Source organism: Nothobranchius furzeri, chromosome 7 (genome assembly GCF_043380555.1).
Source record: "Nothobranchius furzeri strain GRZ-AD chromosome 7, NfurGRZ-RIMD1, whole genome shotgun sequence".
In the NCBI taxonomy this organism is placed as follows: Eukaryota; Metazoa; Chordata; class Actinopteri; order Cyprinodontiformes; family Nothobranchiidae; genus Nothobranchius; species Nothobranchius furzeri.
The window spans coordinates 29,874,546-29,893,790 of record NC_091747.1 but is presented as its reverse complement, the minus strand read 5'-3'; the positions used below and the strand labels follow the sequence as shown (position 1 = coordinate 29,893,790).

The window sequence follows — 19,245 nt, the reverse complement described above, 5'->3', positions numbered from 1 at the left end:
CATATTTCCCACTTTTTGGGACAAATCAGAAATGTTTTATTGTCCCAAAAGCTGGGAAATTTGTTTGCTGCAGCAGAAGTGTAACAATTAAAATGGAATCAGATTGATGTATGTACAAATTTACTTGAAATACACATTTACATGATTAAATATGTATAATAGGTATGTGTGTAAATTAGTTTTTACAATTATTGCACATTAAACATGTTATTAAACAAATGTCCCGGTTTGTGGGACAACCAAGGATTTCTGATTCTGATTGTCTTGTTTACAGAAATGTAATGTACAGCTTACCTCTGCACCCAGCTGCTGTTCTCCCTGTCCAAACGTCCTCCGTTTCTTTGTTGGCTGCTGCACTGATGCGCTGCATTCCTCAAGTCAGAGAATGAATGGAGTCCCCAATGAGACACAAGTTCCACATCCACCTTCTGTGGATCCCAGCTGTTTTGAATAACAAACACAGAAAGCAAAATAACGGATTAGTGTGATTGCATCCAGCTAGCCACTGCTTCCTGGTGTACCAATTTTGGGAGAAGCGTCGTGTGTACAGTTTACCTCTCTCCTCCTCCTGCTGGCTTATCTTTACGTCGGGCTGATCTGGTCCAAGCTCTTTGACATTAAGTTTTTCCACCATAGTTCTCCTCTCGAACGGATACTGGAGAAGAGACCGAACTGAATTCAGTGGCTGCTGAGATCCGGTATCCATGTTGTAGGCGCACTGGCGTCCATGTCTACATCTGCGTCATGACCGTCACGAGTCACGACCAAAAACGTGCTGGAGTCGAGACTCTCCGAGTTCTACCGAACACCAACGAAAGCCTTGGCGGTAGCTCTATCGCCTATCATGCTTCTGAAACGTTCTGAAACAACGTCGACGCTGATTGGATACATTCCCATTCCTACCCTTTGATTTTCTTGTCAGCAATTGGACAACCGGTCCCGTCTTGTTTGGGCGATTGAAAAACAGCACACAGCCTCCACCGCTCGGCAGAGACCGGTAGAGACCAATATATATATATATATATATATATATATATATATATATATATATATATATATATATATATATATATATATATATGATTTATTTTTGTTACAAAACACACAATTAACTTAGAATATGTGATTATTGTTAATTTTATTTATTTATTTTTTTAAATAAAAATTAAAAACAGTGGGGAAACTGGGAGGGCGGCGCCCTATCGCCCTCTACTGGCCAGCCACCACTGCCTGCCTGGAACATCAGCATCTGTTCTCTGAGAGGCAGGAAAGGCAGTGATGAGAGGTAAAATAATCTCTTTCTCATCACATGAGAAAAAAACAGAAAACAAACGTATTCAGGAGTTAGAAGAAATCATCAAGTCTTTAGAGGCATCCACAGAAGAAGAGTTAATGAGCAAATTACGTAAAGCTAAATTAGAACTTCATGGAATTATTGACGAAAAGGCACAATTTTTAGCACAAAGACTACGAATAGAAAACTTTGAACATAGTAATAAATCAGGTAAATTTTTGACTAGCCAGTTAAAAATTAATAAAGAGAAAACTACCATATCTGCTGTTAAAGACTCAACCAGTAATATAGTTTATGACCCTAAAAGAATAAACAACACTTTCAGAGACTTTTACCAAACTTTGTACTCACCACAGATAAACCCATCAGATAACGAGATCGATGAGTTCCTTGACAGGATAACACTTCCTGAATTATCAGACAGCCAAGTTACAGTCCTGGACTCGCCATTAACATCAGCTGTGCTCCAGGAAGCCCTTAAATCCATGACTAATAGGAAAGCTCCAGGTCCAGACAGGTTTCCAGCAGAGTTCTACAAAGAATTCTGGATCATTCTGGCTCCAACATTTTTCAGAATGGTGAGGGAAATCGAAGAGAGTGGCAGATTACAGCAAAACATGAACTCAGCCAATATTAGTCTTTTGTTAAAACCAGGCAAAGACCCTGAATTTCCTACCAGCTATTGCCCAATTTCCCTTATTAATGTTGATCTCAAAATAATTTGTAAAGCCCTGGCAAAAAGATTAGAGAAGGTAACCCCCTTCATAATACACCCTGACTAAACTGGTTTCATTAAGGTTGGACAGTCATCCACTAACTCACATAGATTACGTAGTTCCTATGCTCTGGATCTCTGGATCGCTGGAGCGCTGGCAATAAAATTCATTCTGATTCTGATTCTGATTACTTAATTTGATAGATTTCTCTTACAGTAGAAACATAGAATCTAGTATATTATCTCTAGATGCAGAAAAGGCTTTTGACAGAGTTAACTGGAAATTCTTATTTGCAACTTTACATAAATTTGGTTTTGGGAACTTCTTCATAAACTGGCTACAAACATTATACAGTTTGCCAACTGCACGTGTCAGGACGAACGACCAAATATCAGCTAGCTTCTGTCTTCAGAGGGGGACCAGGCAGGGATGCCCTCTCCCCCTCACTGTTTGACATCTTTATCAAACCACTAGCGGCAGCAATTAGGCAAACAACAGATATTAAAGGGATAAAGTGTAAGAAAATAGAACATAAGATAAGTCTTTATGCAGATGATGTTTTACTCTTTCTCCGGAATTCTCAATCGTCTCTCTCTCATTCAATAGAACTGATAAACTCTTTTTCAAAAGTTTCAGATTACTCTATAAACTGGTTAAAATCTACAGTTCTACCAATTAATTTCTCTTTTGTCAGTTTACTTACTACATAATTGGAGTCAGGGAATATCACATACTTGGGAATTAATGTCTCTCCCAAGTTAGCAGAACTACATCCCACTTTTAAAGAAAGTGGAAGATGATCTTGCAAGATGGAAATCCTTACCAATATCACTCATGGGGAGAGTTGCTACAATTAAAATGATGGTCTTACCTAGCCTGGCAAGCCAGACTAAATAAATGTATTATTTAGTCTGGCCATGCTCCATTGATGGCTCTCGGTTGTGGGGCGGGTTCTACCATTGTCTTTCAAATGATCTCTGCATTCCACTGGACAATGATTGTGACATACTCTTGTTTCACTCTGTTGCATCATCCCACCCACCAGGCATATAGAGTGCCCTGATTGGCCCACAAAGCGGATAAAGCTCTGTGATTTAATCACTAAACAGATAGAGCACTATGATTGGCCCACCATTATGGGCCAATCACAGCTCTTTATGTGTTTGAAACCCCTCTAGAGAGCTGTGATTGGCTAGCCAGAGTCCTGGTATGAGCTGCTGAGGTTCCAATGGAGCATGCCTAGACCAAACTTTGCAAAGCAAGAATTTGGTCTAGTTCACTAGGCTAGGTCTTACCCAGAAAAAATTACTTATTTTCAATGATCCCAAACAAACCACCAGCTGACTGGTTTAAATCTCTGGACTCCTCAATTACCAAATTCCTTTGGCAGGATAAACCTCCACGAATTAGCTTAAAAACGCTTCAGAAGACCAAAGACAGAGGAGGACTGGATCTACCCAACTTTTATTATTATTTCTTAGCCAACAGGCTGCAATATATACCAAGATGGTTGCAAGATAACCCACTAGATGAGTCCTGGTTAGATATAGAACAGACACGTTGCAATACGATAGAGCTTTCAGACTTACCATTTATTAGCTCAAGCATAAGAAAACATGAAGGCTTCAAAAGTATTAGTATCAGCACCTTTCTGACAGCATGGTGAGAGTATCTTAAAATGACAGAGTTTTCACTAGTACCATGCAGACGCACACCTATCTGGAATAATCCTGATATTTTGCAAAAGAATAAAATGATGAACCTTCCGGACTGGAAAAATAAAGAAATCCGATACCTGGAACACATATATGAAGGATTGGACTTCATCCCATTTAATAGAATAGTCTCCCAATTTGGAATAGATAAGAATAGCTTTTTAGAATACCACCAAATTAAATCTGTAGTAAAACAAAAATTTAAACTCAATAAAATAGAATTACAAACACCACCAAGGGTATTAGACTTCTATAATCTCAACCCCCCCAAACTACTGTCTAAAGTATATAACACACTGTCCAAAATAGATGATAGAATAGTAATCCCTATTGAAAAATGGGAGGTGGGTCTATCAGTCAGCTTTGACCAGAACGTCTGGTCTCAAACTTGCTTAAAAACTTTTAAAATGATCAGACACTCCAATTTACAATTAATTCAGTACAAAATTCTACACAGAGTACACTATACAGGTCATTGGATGTTCAAGATGGGGTTTGTGTCATCTGACACCTGTACACACTGTACAAACTACGTTCCTGACAATTACATTCATGCACTGTGGTTCTGTCCACCTGTCCAGGAATTTTGGGGTAGAGTGTGTGAAGACCTGTCAAAGTCTCTGAAATGTAATATCCCAACCACCCCCTCCCTTTGTTTACTGGGAAACCTGGACAATGTCCCGAATGAAACATCTGTGGTTCTGACTGCCATATGTATCGCTAAGAAAACTATCCTCTTGAATTGGAAAAATAGAGAAACTCTCTGCATTAACCAGTATAGAAATCTTTTGTTAGATCATATTGCACTTGATATAGCCTCTGCTTCCACTTCAGATCAATCTCTCTGGGCTCCTTTGATCGTTTCCATCACATAGTGAGGGTGGGGGGCCGTTGATGTTGTCTTGCGGGATGGTGTGGGTGGGGGTGTGTGGGGTCTGAGTTAGGAGTATCCGGATGTTCCCTGGAGGTGGGTTCACTAGGGGTGTCTGGGACTGGGGGGCCATTGCCCCCCTCTGGAGGTGCTTGGGTTGCCTCGGGGGGTGGACTACTGGCAGTATGAGTGGGGCCCCTTGGGGATCTTGGCGGCAACCATGGGTCACTGCCTGGCGGCTGCATTGCCCCTGGGCGGGTCTGGGTGGGGGCCTGGGGTCACAGGGTTTGGGGGTGGCTGGCCCCGTGTGGCGATCTGGGCGGGGCCTTGGGGGTCGGGTCCTGACATGTGTGCTGCCGGGAAGAAGGCAGGAACATGCAGCAGTGCCTGGCCCGGGTTCGGGGGCCTCAGGTAGACCTTGGCTCCTCTGCCGTTTCATCACAGGGGAGGGGGAGGTCCAGGAGGTGGAGGACCCAACCTTACCTGGATGCCCCATTTCTTACATATTCTGGAAGTTGTGCAAATGCAGGGATGGGCATAGATATTCTGCTGGGGTGGGGCTGGGTTGAAGCCCTCGGACTCCGTGAGGCTCTGTAATGCTGCTGCTTTGGGCCCTGGCAGGATGGGCTTGGGTCTCCATGCCCTGGGTGGCAGTTTGACAACAGAGGTGCCTATTTGGGCCAGTAGGGGAGCCGGCTCCCTGGAGGGCTAAGCCCAACCAGCCATTCCTCCCCATCCCCGCATATTTCTCTCCTCCTGCTCCCTCACATAATCACACAAACATACACATAGGACCTTGGGGGGTGGGCAAGTCAGGGAGTGTGGGTATGGACCCCATTTCCGCATTCCTGTGGCAACCTGCCCCCCAATTTTATTTGCACCTTATACACTTCCACTGACGACATTCCACACAAACACACACTTAGGGCCTTGGGAGTGGGCACATTCAACGGCATTTGGCAGGGGGATATCTCAGCCTCCTCCCGGGTGCCGGTGCCCACTTCCAATTTTAAACCGCACTTAGACACCGAGGGCTGAGGGTGTAAGTGGGTGGTGCGGTGGCATCAGCTGGCATAGGCTGGATGATGCCCGCTGCTCACCACAGCCATGGAATACACCTCATGATCACACAACACTATATTGGAGCAGGCGGAGGGAGACTAGGGGTCTTACCCACCTCTGTTGTTACTTGGTTTCCCGGGGCTGGAGGCTAGGAGGGAGATCTGGCCTTCTAGTTGGGGTCTGGGGTGGTAGGTTGCTGTGCTCAGCGTTGGTGGGGAGCCTGCTCATCAGCACCCCAGCAGAAAGGGTTAAACTCTGGTTACCGGTGATGGTTGTACCCAATGTGCAGCAGTACCGGGACCAGAGTGAATAGGGTGTGTATGGGGAGCATGAGTGGGTGTCCGGCGTGCATTTTTGTAAGTCTTGGGTTGTATGTGCATGTGTGAGCATGAGGGAGGGAGTGTGTGACTGTGTTTGTGTATGACTGTATATGTCAGGTGGGGCCTTTGACTCCTCCCCTCTCCTGGAACTTTTTTTGATGATATAGATCTTCGTCCCCCCTCCCCTGCCACACCTGGTGTGAGGGGTTGTGCCTTGGTCTGCCTGAGTGTTCGTGGCAACCGGGTCTGGGGGTTTAAGATTTTGGCATCTGCCTGATAGATCCCGGTGGCTGCCTGGTGGGGTCTGGGTCCCTGGGCTCTGCTGGGTCCCCGGCGGGGGTGGTCGCCCCTGGGTCCCGGGTCGCTGGGTCCTGGGCTTGGCCGGCCAGGGGGTGGGAGGCTGCGGGCGGGCCTGTGGGCTTGCCGCTGATGTCTCCCGGGACTCTGCCGGCTGCTGGTTGTGGCCCCCCGGGGCGATCCTCTGTGCCTCTCGAGGGGGGCCGGGGCCTTTTTGGTTGCAGTCTCCTTGGGGTTCCTGTGTTCTTGGGCAGTGCCTGGATCTCTGGGACTTGGAGCTCCCCCCTCTCCTGCACATCTTTGGGGGGCGGATCTGTGGTCCCTCACACTCTCTGTTGGATGCTTCTATAGAGAAACCTTACATAAACAAGCGCGTGTACACACACAGGTGCTCACATGGTGCTCTCAAAAGTATGGACTTGGGCACATTAAACACAGGTCTTAAGACTATGGTGGGCACTTAATGCACTGTGATTTATTATCGTGATTCTTCAGTTAAGCAACGTTGATTAAATATTTCTTCATCAAGTTGACACAGTGACAGCTTGATCTTGTTGTATTGTTGTTGTGTCCCATTTTTTTGTCCTTTTTCTTTTTTGTTGTCTTTTTCTGCAGGTCTAGAAGCAGACTCTTGTTCATTATTGTTTATTTTTGTGGAACCCCCCCCCCCCCCACACACACACACACACCTTTTCTTTATCTTTCTCTTTCACCTCTGTCTCCGTGTCTGGTCAGAATTACAAAGCATTCAAAAACAATAACAATAAAGTTTTAAGTATCAGGGGTGACATTAAAAGCAGACGCTTTGATGCTCCACCTGAGAGTAAATCTGTAAGGCTTGTCACCATCATTCAGACATCAATTCTGTTTGCTTCACAGCCAGACAGGACACAGTGTTAAAAAAAAATATCCAAAACAGAATACACACACACAGAGACTCAAAATGCCGGAGCAGTTTCCAAGCCAGACTGAGGCTCTACTGAGGCCTTTCCCCGGAGCTAGCTCTGCGGTCACGTGGGTCTGAGGCTCATTAATTATACAGAATTTTAGGCTTTTAATACACTTAAACAGAAGAGTGAGAAAAAAACTCACCCCCCTCAGAGTTGTCATGAGTGTAAACTAGATCATTTAAACCAAAAACATGTTTTGGTACCAGGCTGTAAACATGTTTATTTCTGCTGTGAAATTGGTATTTTTAACATGGGAGTCAATGAGGATTTGCTTGCTTCTGACACCAGCCCCCAGCGATGAGGGTGGAACTGCAATTTTGGGTACTTGACTCGATTTTAGAGCTCCATTGTGGGGGCTTGGTCTAAACCTTTGGCCTGTACTGTATATTAATGATTGTTTCAGATGTTGTTTTGTGTACATGTGTGTATTATAGTGTTGAAGGTGTTTTAGAGAACAGTAGGTACGCATGACCACTTCCTTCATAGCACCCTCAATAAAAAGACCAGCTCCTTTATAGCACCTGCAGGAAAAATATTCTGGAGCCGCCACTGGCCAAAAGCTAATTAATGGAGTCCAGTAGGTGATGTTACAAACCCAAAGCTGGTCCACGCTTGCCCAAAGACAGAAAGAGACATGAGTCAATATACTTTATTTCTACACAAGATAGAGCTGTCCAGTACATTGGAAAACACAGTACAGCTGCTGTGAAACTATCATAATTAAATATAAATTACCATACCTTCATATACCATTTTTAGTTCTTTTTTATAACACAGAAAAGTAATTTTTTACCTTGCTGACAGTTTCGTTTGCCAACTGCAAAACTTCCTCAGAGCTGACGCTGATGGTGGCGTTACTTCCTGCTTCGTTTATACCGGCAGCAGCTAACGGAGTAGGTAGCCACCATCAGCGTCAGCTCTGAGGAAGTTTTGCAGTTGGCAAATGAAACTGTCAGCAAGGTAAAAAAAAAAAAAAAAAACCTATACTGTGTTATAAAAAAGAACTAAAAACGGAATTAGAAATTAGACACAGCAAGAATAATAAAAAAGAACTAAAAACGGAATTAGAAATTAGACACAGCAAGAATATACCAAAGATACCTTCATATAGTTGTAGTCCGTTATTGTGTTATTTGTTTATCCTTCCGTCATCTCTGGTCACCATGTGTTGATGCATGGAGCTCAGAACACACACTGTTTTCTTTTTTTTTGGAGCATAGACCGTCAACAAGACACTGCCACTTTTGAACACAGACCTTCTCGTGCTGCAGTGTCCTTTGCTGGAGGTGGACGTTCACGTCAAATTTTATTCATTGTTCCAAGAAGTGTGGTGTTACACGAAAGCAGTTTGTGTGCCAGTTAAAGTGAGTTTAAAAGTTGTCTGTTGTGACATTCCTGCCTGCATCAAAAAATGGCTCCATTAGATGCAGCACAACATTTTCTGACAATCTCTGACCTGTGGGACGACTGGGATCTTTTCCAAAGCAAGGGAATACGTTACAGACATACTTGGACTCTAAATCTGGGGCCATCCAGAAGCACACCATTGTTTTTATTGTGAAATTATCAATAAGTTTGATGTGCCACATGACCCTCTTCCTATTGGAAAAACAAAAGTTGGATCCAAGATGGCCGACATCAAAATGGCCACCATGGTCACCACCCATGTTGAAAGATTTGCCCCCTTTTGGTTGGAAATATCACCAACCATTCCATTTTATTAAGGTGTATCCATAAAAATGGCCTGTACATAAAATTTCAGAATCCAGCAGTTATGCAGATTAAGTAGGAAGAGGCAACAAGCAATCAACCACTACCTCTTGTTCTTGAGAATATTCCCACAAAGATTGAAGGAAAGCAAAAGGAAGAGAAACACATCAAGAAAGCACTCCAAAATGGACGATACTCTAACTGGGCCTTTGTGAAATCAACAAAGAAATCTGGGAAAAAAATCCAAAGCAGCAGCTAGTAAAGAAAATAACAACAGGTGTAAAGGTACCATCATCCCATATGTGACTAGCCTGGTAAGCCAGACAGCACCTATAATGCAGCTCTGAATCGCTGTTTCAGTCTAGGTCACACCCTCCTGCACCTAATCAACATGGTGACTCCTTTACAATAGAAGCTAATGACTCATCAGGCGGTTGGGAGGAGGGATATTCAGAGTGAGTTTCAGCTCTTTCAGCAACAATTTCAGTCATAATTGCCAAAGTTCCCCGGATGAGAAGTGAAACATCTTCAAGAAACCAAAAAAATCCAGTCACCTTCGACTGAACCCCTGGATTATCATGACCTGGATGACTGAGAACCTTCACCGAACCTTCACCAGCATATGTCCCCTCTGGCTTTTTTTTTTACCTGTCCTGGCACTGGAAGCAGACAGAATGGTTGATCTGGGTGCCATAGCATGTGTTGTGGAATAATAAAATTCTGTGGATTGATGGTGAAAAGTGTTATTAAAGGAAAAAGGAAGAAGAAGAAAATGATGTTGTCTGTGGTCTTCTGTAACTCTTAAAAATGTTTTTACACCTTCCCAGTTTTTTAAATATCTGATCAGACAAGAAGTAAGCCACCAAGTCGCCTTGTATTTCAGTTATCAACATTTTATTTACCCAAACGCATTTAGAGAAGATTCTGCCACCTCCCAGTCCCTGTGACAAATCTGATCAAGTCTTACATGATGCACAGCTTTTATTCTTTCTCTCCTGCTGCAAAAGTCTGCTCCCAGCACCTCCTTAGTAACTGACATTCCTTTTGTCCTTCACTTCTTCAGATCAGATGGGAGACACTTTGCCCCATCTACTTTCTGTCCTATCTTCTTCTGTTAGGGCTAGAGGACATATGACCAGTCCTTTCCTTCGAACAGCTTTGGGTTGATCTAATCTGTACCTGGCCTTTACGTACCATGCATCTCTTCAAGCATAAGCTGAAACGTTAGCAATATAATCCTGCATAAATCAGATATGGGTCTAGCTCAGTGCTAGGCTGTGACAACCACAAGTGAATCATTCAGGCTCAAAGAGATCATGGCATATATGAATCATTCAGTTTAAAGGTACATGAGTATCACAAGAACAGTGAAATGAATATGAGTATTAACACACAGATGATTAATTGAAATCATTCAGGATTACATGTGTGATCAAACATTATATTTCCCTTCACATGCCAGAGCAGGTTTACTCTACAGCAAGAGGGATGTGGGATGTCCCTCCTTTATTACCTTAGACCGTATCCCCCAGGCTTCAAGATACAGTTTAATACATAATAAGTATACTTTAACATTAATGCAGGAGGAAAGTCTGCACTCTCACATGGTTTAACGTCATACAGAATTCATTACTGTTAAAGTCTGCAGGGGCAGAACATTTTACTTTGAAATTTCAAATCCTTAAAACTGTTTTTCAATATTTGACTCATACTTAGACAAACTAGCCAGTAATTCTAATTATAGCAGTAAGGCCCCTGGTTTTCATCAACTGCTGAATTGTAACCTGATGTCATCTACATGATTAGTTAGTCTGGCCTGCCAGGCTCGTCCTCTGTTTAATTCTGCACAGCGAACCAGTCTGGTTACTCACAGGCAGAGAGGCACTTGAGGGGCGGGACTAGGCAGCTCAAAAGTAACCAATCAGAAAAAAGACAGAAATCCCAATTGTACCACACAACGCTGTCGTTTTCTAGTTGTATAAAAAAAAGGGCATCTGGCAACGGTGAAAATCTTTTTTTTTTTTTTAGAATAAATGCTTTTAGAGCTTCTACTTGGGGTTTTAGAGACATTAAAGTCATTTAGAACAGAGGAAAGAGCCGCAACAAACTCCGCCGCTGTCTTTGTTGTTTATGAGAAATTGAGTGTCGCTGTGTGTGACGCTGTAGTTTTTTAGCTGTAGTAAAAATGGAGTCTAGCGACAGCCCAAACATCTTTCTTTAGAAGAAAGGATTTTAGCGCTTCTGCGTGTTGTGTCCAAGTCATTTAGAACAGAGGAAAGAGCCACAGCAAACTCCGCTTCAGTCATCATGTTCTACAAACTCAGCGTTATGGTGTGTGACGTACGCTACTCAGCGCTGATTGGCTCGGTAAGAATTCTCACGGGGTGGGGTTATTTGACTAGGAGAGTTTCCAGACCCTTTCTCTGTGCAGAATTAAACAGAGGAGGAGTCTGGCAGGCCAGACTAATGATTAGTAAAAGCATCTGCAGATTTTGATGAGCAGCATCATGACAGCCTCCATATCATCAGAGTAAAAGCTACATTCACATATCCTGTAAATACAGATGTAACAGGTGCAGCGTCCAGGTGATGCCTTGGCCTGATGTGTGGCTGTTGCTCAGCAGCTGAAGTCAAAACAGAAGAGAATTTAATCATTGCTAGAATGTGTTGGCTTCTTCATCTTCTGTGTAAAACAGGAAAACACAAAAAGAGGAAGATCAGACTGTGACGGCACCTAAATGTTCTTCTGTTACCTGTCATGGTCGTCTTCCTTAGCATGCTGGTTGTTCTGGAGGAGACTGGACTTACTGATGCTGATGAAGGGAGAAGCTCCTGGAATCTGGCCAGGTCTGATTGGCTTGGCTGAGTTTGACAGAAGCACAGAACTGGCTCACTTCTAAGGTTTTTAAACCAACAGAAATAATTTTAAACATTTCTTAAGTACTTTTAAAGCAGATCCAAATATTTCCCATTGCCAGCAGAAACCAGTTTACTCTTAAATCTGTTTTTTGTTTCATCCAAAAGAGTTGCAGTCACCAAGCATGTGTCCCCACCCACATCTGTCGGAGCTGGGGTTGTTATTACCAAATGGAGTCATTTCATGTGGAGCTGAATGCAGATTGACTCTGCCATCTTTTTATAAAGCCCCATTCCTGAACTTTGTGGATATACGCTCTCCGTCGCCCTCTCCAGGCTTGCTGCGTGACATCTAGGGATGAGCAAGTACACCACTATCTGTATCTGTATCTGTTCAACCATCTAAATTATCTGTATATGTATCAGTACTCAGAGTGGGTGTGGCATAGCCCGGAAGTGGGTGTGATTTAACCGGAAGTGGGTGTGATTTAACCGGAAGTGGGTGTGAATTACATCAATACATTATTTTATATCTGAAATCTATATGAATTGTTACTATCTGTATTGTTTATTTGAAAACTATTTACAGAGCAGCCTCAGAATTGAGATTAAATATTTTTGATCTCAATAGTAAAGAAACTATTACAAAACAAGTGTTTCAATAAAATCAGAACATTATTATTTAAGTGCATGGATTAATACATCTGAACTCATGCAGTAGGAAATAGGAAATAAGAAATGCTAGAACCAGACACAACTTTATATATTTTTAATGTTAATTTGATTAAACAGATTTTTTCTCAACGTTCTTGGCATTTTTCCCACACAAAGTTAAACAAAACAATGTTGATTAAGGTGTGTGTGTGAGAGACAGAGACGGAGAGAGAGTGAGTTAAAAAAAAATTTAAAAACCAGAGCGGAGGCAGTGACTGATGCAGCACGTCAGCTCCGTCTTGTCAAATGCACCACGTAAGTTACGAAAAAAAGTTACTTTAAATATTCAACCGAAAAAGAGGCGAGCTGAAGAAAACCTAGGGAGTCCTGAAGAAACGTGAGCAACAGTGAAGCAATCACAGAGAGATCCGTTACTGTCTTGTGCAAGTGTGGACGGCCGGACGGACTGAGCTCCCGGCTGCAGAGTTTTGTGTGTAGGGAGGGGCACGTGACTGGCCAATCACAGAGCATGAAGACATTCAGTTACCCATTGAGGATTTTCCTGCAGCACGATTACAGATATTTACGAGTTTTACTCGTTTAATGCTCGTATTCTTCAAAAATGGTTTATCCGTACCGGATACTAGTCTGAAACGAGTACCCAGCTCATCCCTAGTAACATCACTGTCATAAAATCAAATCTCTCTGTCACTCATAAGAGGCATGTTAACTGGCTTTTTTCCAACTCACGTGCCCAAATAAATGCATTAACTCATTCACTGCCAGCCGTTTCCTGATCACTAAATCCCTTCGCTGCCAGCGTTTCTCGCCGTTTTTACTGTTTTTTTAAGAGTGACAGAACGTTGAGCGCCAAAACAACCAAAACAAAGCGGATACTCACCTCTTACATCAGGAAGAATCCACATGTTTCGAGCGTTATCCATTCTTTCATAATCCGTTGTCGAATTGTGATCGACAGAAGCTTTTCCGGTTCGCGCCTCGCTTTTTTTTTTTACAAGAAGGACCCAAAACAATCTCCTAACACATAGATTTTCTGCTTCCTGATCACGTGACGTGTGACATATGCGGATGAAGATCGGCTTCAGAGCTGAGATGTTTGTTCTCTCAGCGCGGGGGCTCGTTCCGATGCCCAAACAGTAAAAAAAATTAAAATGACGACTTTAGTCGTCATTGGCAGGAAACGGTTGAATTTAAAATGACGACTTTAGTCGTCAATGGCAGTGAATGAGTTAAGCGGCATTTCTGCAGTGAATAAAGTTTTATCAGAACTGTATGACAATGTGATGCCCGACCAAACACAATAACCCCAGTGAAATCATTTATTACTTACCTATCCATTAGTAGCATGGCTAGGTCAGAGTCCATAGTACATGCCATTCTTTCGAGAAGAGCTCTCCAGCGAGAGCCCAATATTACCTCTGATCTTTTCTCTTGCTCTATCACACTCTCTTTTTCTTTTCCTAGATTCCTCTGATGAGGGATTTATAGCTATCTTTGGTGGATCTCCCATTGCTTAAGTCTCTAAACCGCCGGTCTACCAGACATTTATACGTAGACACCTCGTGGACTAGTGCTGCCATAGTTGCTGGCTGCCATTTTAGATGGGTCTCCATTCACCCACAGTGCATTAATTTTTACTAATGAAGGTGCTACCAACTAAAAAATACATTTTATCAAGCGTGTTTACAAAAACAGACACAAGTTGCTCACTCTGCGTTGACTTTGGACTTTTCTACAGTCTCTGCTTTGGAGAGCAAGACCCATCCGTAAAGCAATGCACAGTCAGTCCGGCGGCTGACTGCGGGTCAAAAACTGTATAGTGCAGTAAAGATGTGGGACCCCATAACACTATCACAGCTCCAAAAAAGAACATAGTAGATGATAGTATGCCACCAGAACTTCAAAAAATACATTATTTAAGATATAAAGTCTCTGTATGGGGCTTTAATCTATAAGGTCATTTAATTTAATTTTAATTATTGATTTGGTAAAATTTGGATATATTTACCTTTCATAATGTCAAATCTTTGAAGTACTTTTACTTGTGTTTTGTTGTTGTTTACTCTTTATTTATCCTTTCTACTTACCTTGTGTTGCGTTGTGTTGTGTATTTCATGTTGCATTGTGTGTTGTGTTGCCTTGTCTTGCATTGCGTCATGTGTTGTGTTGCGTCGCTTGTTGTATTAGAGGTTTAGCTCTGGTTGGGGGGCAGAAGACAGTAGTGTGTGCAGAGAACGAGGGAGAAGAAGAAAAGGACAGTTTTGTGTGTGTGTGAGAGCTCGTGGGATCAGAAGTAAAAGTGAGGTAAAAGCTAAGTTAGGAAGCTGTACTATTCTGTGGTCTGTAAAAGAAGGAATAAAACTGCTAAATGTCACCTGCCTCCTTGTCCTTGCTTCCTCAGCATCAGTGTGACCGGACACAAATAATAGGGTACCAGTAACGAGCTAAGTAGATACTCGCCTGGACTACAGCAGTTTAGAGAATTGACACTAGCTCCGTTGTGCAGTGCCTTGTGTTGCCTTGCATTTTGTGTTGTGTTGTGCTGTCTTGTGAGTTTTGTCACAATGCTGTGTGATACATTGTGTTATGTTGCCTCACCTTGCATTGTCTGTTGTTTTGATTAGCCTTGTGCATCACATTGTGACGTTGCCTTTTGTTACATTGTGTTGTGTGTTGCATTGCGTTGTGTGTTGTGTTTCCTTGAGTTGCGTGTCATTGCCTTGTGTTGTGTAATGTGTTGCCTTGTGTGTTGTGTTGCCTTGTGTTGTGTGTTTTATTACCTTGTGTTGTGTGTTGTGTTGCCTTGTTTTGTGTGTTGTATTGCCTTGTGTGTTTTGTCACATTGCCATGTGTTTCGTTGTGTTGTGTTGCCTTACCATGTTTGTGGTTTAGCTTTGTCTTGTGTTGCATCACGTTGTGTGGCATTGCCTTTTGTTACATTGTGTTGTGTGTTGTGTTGCGTTGGACATTGTGTTGTGCCACATTGTATGTTCTGTTGTGTTGCCTTGTGTTGTGTTGTGTTGTGTGTTGTATTGTGCTGCCTTGTGTTATATTGCATTATGGGTTGCGTTGCTTTGTGTTGTGTGTTGCGTTGCACTGCCTTGCATGTTGCATTGCCTTGTGTGTTTAGTCACATTGCCTTGTGTTTCATTGTGTTGTGCTGCTTTACATTACATTGTGTGTTGTTTTGCTTTGCCTTGTGCATCACATTGTGTAACACTGTCTTTGGTTACATTGTGTTGCATTGCCTTGTGTTGTGTGGCATTGTATGTTGTGTTGCGTCACGTTGTGTTGCCCTGTGTTGTGTTGAGTTGTGTTGCCTTTTGTTGTGTGTTGCATTGCATTGCCTTGTGTTGTGTTGCCTTGTGTTATATGCTGTGTCGCGTTGCGTTGCATTGCCTTGCATTGTGTGTTGCATTGGCAACGTTGTATGTTGTGTTACGTTGCCTTGTGTTGCGTCGTGTTGTGTGTTGTATTGTGTTGCCTTGTGTTACATTGACTTGTGTTGTGTTGTGTTGCATTGCCTTGTGTGTTGTGTTGCCTTGTATGGTGTGTTGTGTTGCCTTGTATGGTATTTTGTGTTGCATTGACTTGGCTTGTGTGTTGTATTGTTTTGTGTTGTGTTGCGCTGCTTTGCCTTGCCTTGTGTTGTGTGTTGGGTTGAACTGTTTGTGTGATGTTGCATTCTTTGTTGTGTTGCTTTGTTTTGCATTGTGTTACATTGCCTTGTATTGCCTTGCGTTGTATGTTGTGTTGCGTTGTGCTGCCTTCCGTTGTGTGTTGTGAATGTAACGGCTGATGTCCCACTGAGGGACAATGAAGATATTTCTGTTCTTTTCTAGTCTAATCATTCTAACTCCAGATGTTAAAGGCTTGAGTGAATAAAACAATTCTCATGCACATCTTGATTTCTAGCCTCTTCTTACATCTGCATGCTCCGCTCTCATATCTTCATAGATCAGGTTTTATAAATGCTGATGATATCACTGCTTATCATGAGCACTTTGTTATATATGTATACGTATGTTATATGTATGTCCAATAATCACTTAAGTGCAGGGCCACCTTAACCAGCTGATAGGCCCCGGGGCAGAGAGGCTCAGTAGGCCCCCCACGAGGAAAAATATGTGTGCAATGGTGGAGGAGGTGCTCAGGGGGAAAATAAACAACAAATAATTAAATAAAATATTTCTCATCAGTTTTTTGCAACTAGAAACATGCAGACACACACATACATGTGCTTTGCTTTTTTTTTTTCAAATTTGAAATAAGCTTCTGCACACAAAGGCCACAGAACATCAGCAGCAAAAACAGCTGATATCTACGTAGCTGCCGGTTTTAGAGCAATAATAAAGTTAAATAGAAAAATATTACATCTGCCAGACACCAAGTTGCTTAGGTTCATAAATGCATGTGCAAAGTTGTGCACACACGCACACACACACACACACACACACACACACACACACACACACACACACACACACACACACACACACACACACACACACACACACACACACACACACACACACACACACACAGCAGCAAACCTGTTGATGGTGGAGGGAAAATCCATTTCGCTCTGCCGTGGTTGAAGGGGAGGTTTTAGACTTTTCGTTTTACCAGAAAAGTTTTGGAGATGTCTGATGAGTTTGACCGGGTCAGATGGACGAGAACCGCTGAAGGTACAGCTGTTCTCCATGCAGTATGGAAGTGTGGAGTTGTGACACGTCTTTCTTTTATTCTTTAATTTGTGCACTGAACTAAATGGCTTTTCTCCACTAAAACATTAGCTAAACTCGAACTAGTTTCATCAGTGATGACGTTTAACACTTAAACCGATTAGATCAACAGAACTGAACAAAATAGTTGTGCAATTTTCAACATTTTATTCACTTTATCATATTTTTTACAGAGCACCTCCTCCACCACCCATTTTTTTCTAGTTTCCTCACATCTAGAGGAACACGCCCTGAAATCATCTAAATTGTTTGATTGGCCAGCTCATGGTCCAGAGGTCACGTGGCTGACATAGGTCACTTGTAATTTGGATCATCCAGCAGCCTTAAATGAGCATCGAAGATGATTGACTGAAAACCTGACAAATGACAAAACTTTTTTTGTTATGATAGGCCCCTAAAGCTCATAGGCCCCTGGCCACGGCCCCGGTTGTCCTGTGCATTAAGGATCAACTGGGTTAAGTGGTGGAAAAAAAGAGAAAGCTGTTTGATTTTGAACAGCAGGAAATCCCTTTTCTTCAAAGCAAAGCCAATAAATATGTTTTTATTATTTCTATTCTGTAAAATATCACAGAGGGTTTGATGAGTAGCTAATGAAAGTTGGTGACACCGATGACCTTCCTATCCCAGGATAGATCAGATGTAAATGATCAGTATGATGGAGGACATTGTTTAGTGTGTTGCACCTACCTATCACAGCAGATGGTCTCCTGCCCATGTTTTTAGGTTTGACGGAGTCCTTAATTCGCTCGACCTCTTGCTGGTAGCGCTTCTGGTCGCGTGCCGCTGTCTCTTTGGCCTCCTTCAGTGCAGCTTCTAGGGCTTGGACCCGCTCAGCTGTGGCACGCAGGCGCTTCTCCATTTTTGGGATCTCGCAGCGAAGACTGGCATTGTCTTGCAGCAGCTGTCAAAAGTAGAGTGAAGGAGACGAAGAGAATGGATAAAATCAGAAATCATGGAAATGCACTAATGCGGGAGAAAGTGGATGTCCTGTGCACACCTGTTTGTGAACTTTGGTGAGCTGCTCCAGATTACGCTCTAGGAAGTTGATTTTTTGTTTCTGGGCAGCATTGCCTTCCATGTCATCGACGTCTTGTCCATTCTGTCCAAAACAGCACCGAGCACCAATATAAACTGATGCTGCACTTTGGTATTCTTTTTGAACAAAACACTTTTTTACTGACACACACACACACACACGCACACACACACACACACACATACATACATACATACATACATACATATATATATATATATATATATATATATATATATATATATATATATATATATATATATATATATATACATATATAAATATATATACATATATATATAAATATATATTTACATTTTAAACATTGTCTGTCTATATCTCCTCAGGTCTCATCCTGAATATGAGCACAACACCGTGCGTCATGTACATCCAGTACCTTAAAATAATCAGGGGGGTATTCCATGAAACGTGCAAATCCCAAAACACAGGCTGTTTTTGAAAATCCCAGTTTAACTTTCCCAATTTCGATTCTACGACAGTGGCCAGCCTAAAGCCCCCCCATGTTCACCATGGTAGCTCATGCTGATGAACAAACCTGCTCCATGGCATGCTAGCTGCTAAGCTTGCTGAAGCGTAGTGAAAATAATTGGCCCCTTTTTCTTGTCAGCAGCTGGCAGCTTTGAGGTGATGAATTAGTGTCACAGATGCAGCTATGCTTTTAAAGGCTAAATAATAATAAATGTGGAGTTTAAACTTTTAAAATTGAGTTCACATCTTAACCTTTTTTGTATTTAATCTTCATTTGCAGCCTGGAGCGTTCCATTCCACTCATGATGCCCCTGATGTCAGCATTATCAGTATAATGATGTAACAGTTCTATATTAGTCTGGGATGGACCCATATAATTAACATGATGTCCTCTGTATGAATATGTTAAAATAGCCTTAAACTACCTTACAGCTGCTAACATAATGTAAAAGAAATAACTTTCTTGATATCCCCCTTCAGAGGCAGACTGAGACATCCCCAATGTAAAA

At 42.4% G+C, this 19,245-nt stretch overlaps 1 protein-coding gene across 5 annotated transcripts in view; it reads right to left on the bottom strand.

Moving 5' to 3' along the window:
* Positions 1 to 8,222: 8,222 nt before the first annotated feature.
* Positions 8,223 to 19,245, bottom strand: part of LOC107374530 (kinesin-1 heavy chain) — a 65,384-nt gene continuing 54,361 nt past the window's right edge. For 4 of the 5 annotated variants that reach the window (XM_070553011.1, XM_070553012.1, XM_070553013.1 and 1 more), the window contains 4 exons: positions 18,209 to 18,310; positions 17,899 to 18,112; positions 11,689 to 11,797; positions 8,223 to 11,559 (listed from right to left, as the gene is read on the bottom strand). In XM_070553011.1, coding sequence (XP_070409112.1) covers positions 11,553 to 11,559; positions 11,689 to 11,797; positions 17,899 to 18,112; positions 18,209 to 18,310 — 432 coding nt within the window. In that variant the 3' untranslated portion in view covers positions 8,223 to 11,552. The remainder of the gene's footprint in view (positions 11,560 to 11,688; positions 11,798 to 17,898; positions 18,113 to 18,208; positions 18,311 to 19,245) is intronic. The other variant, XM_054751242.2, reaches the window with a different exon arrangement.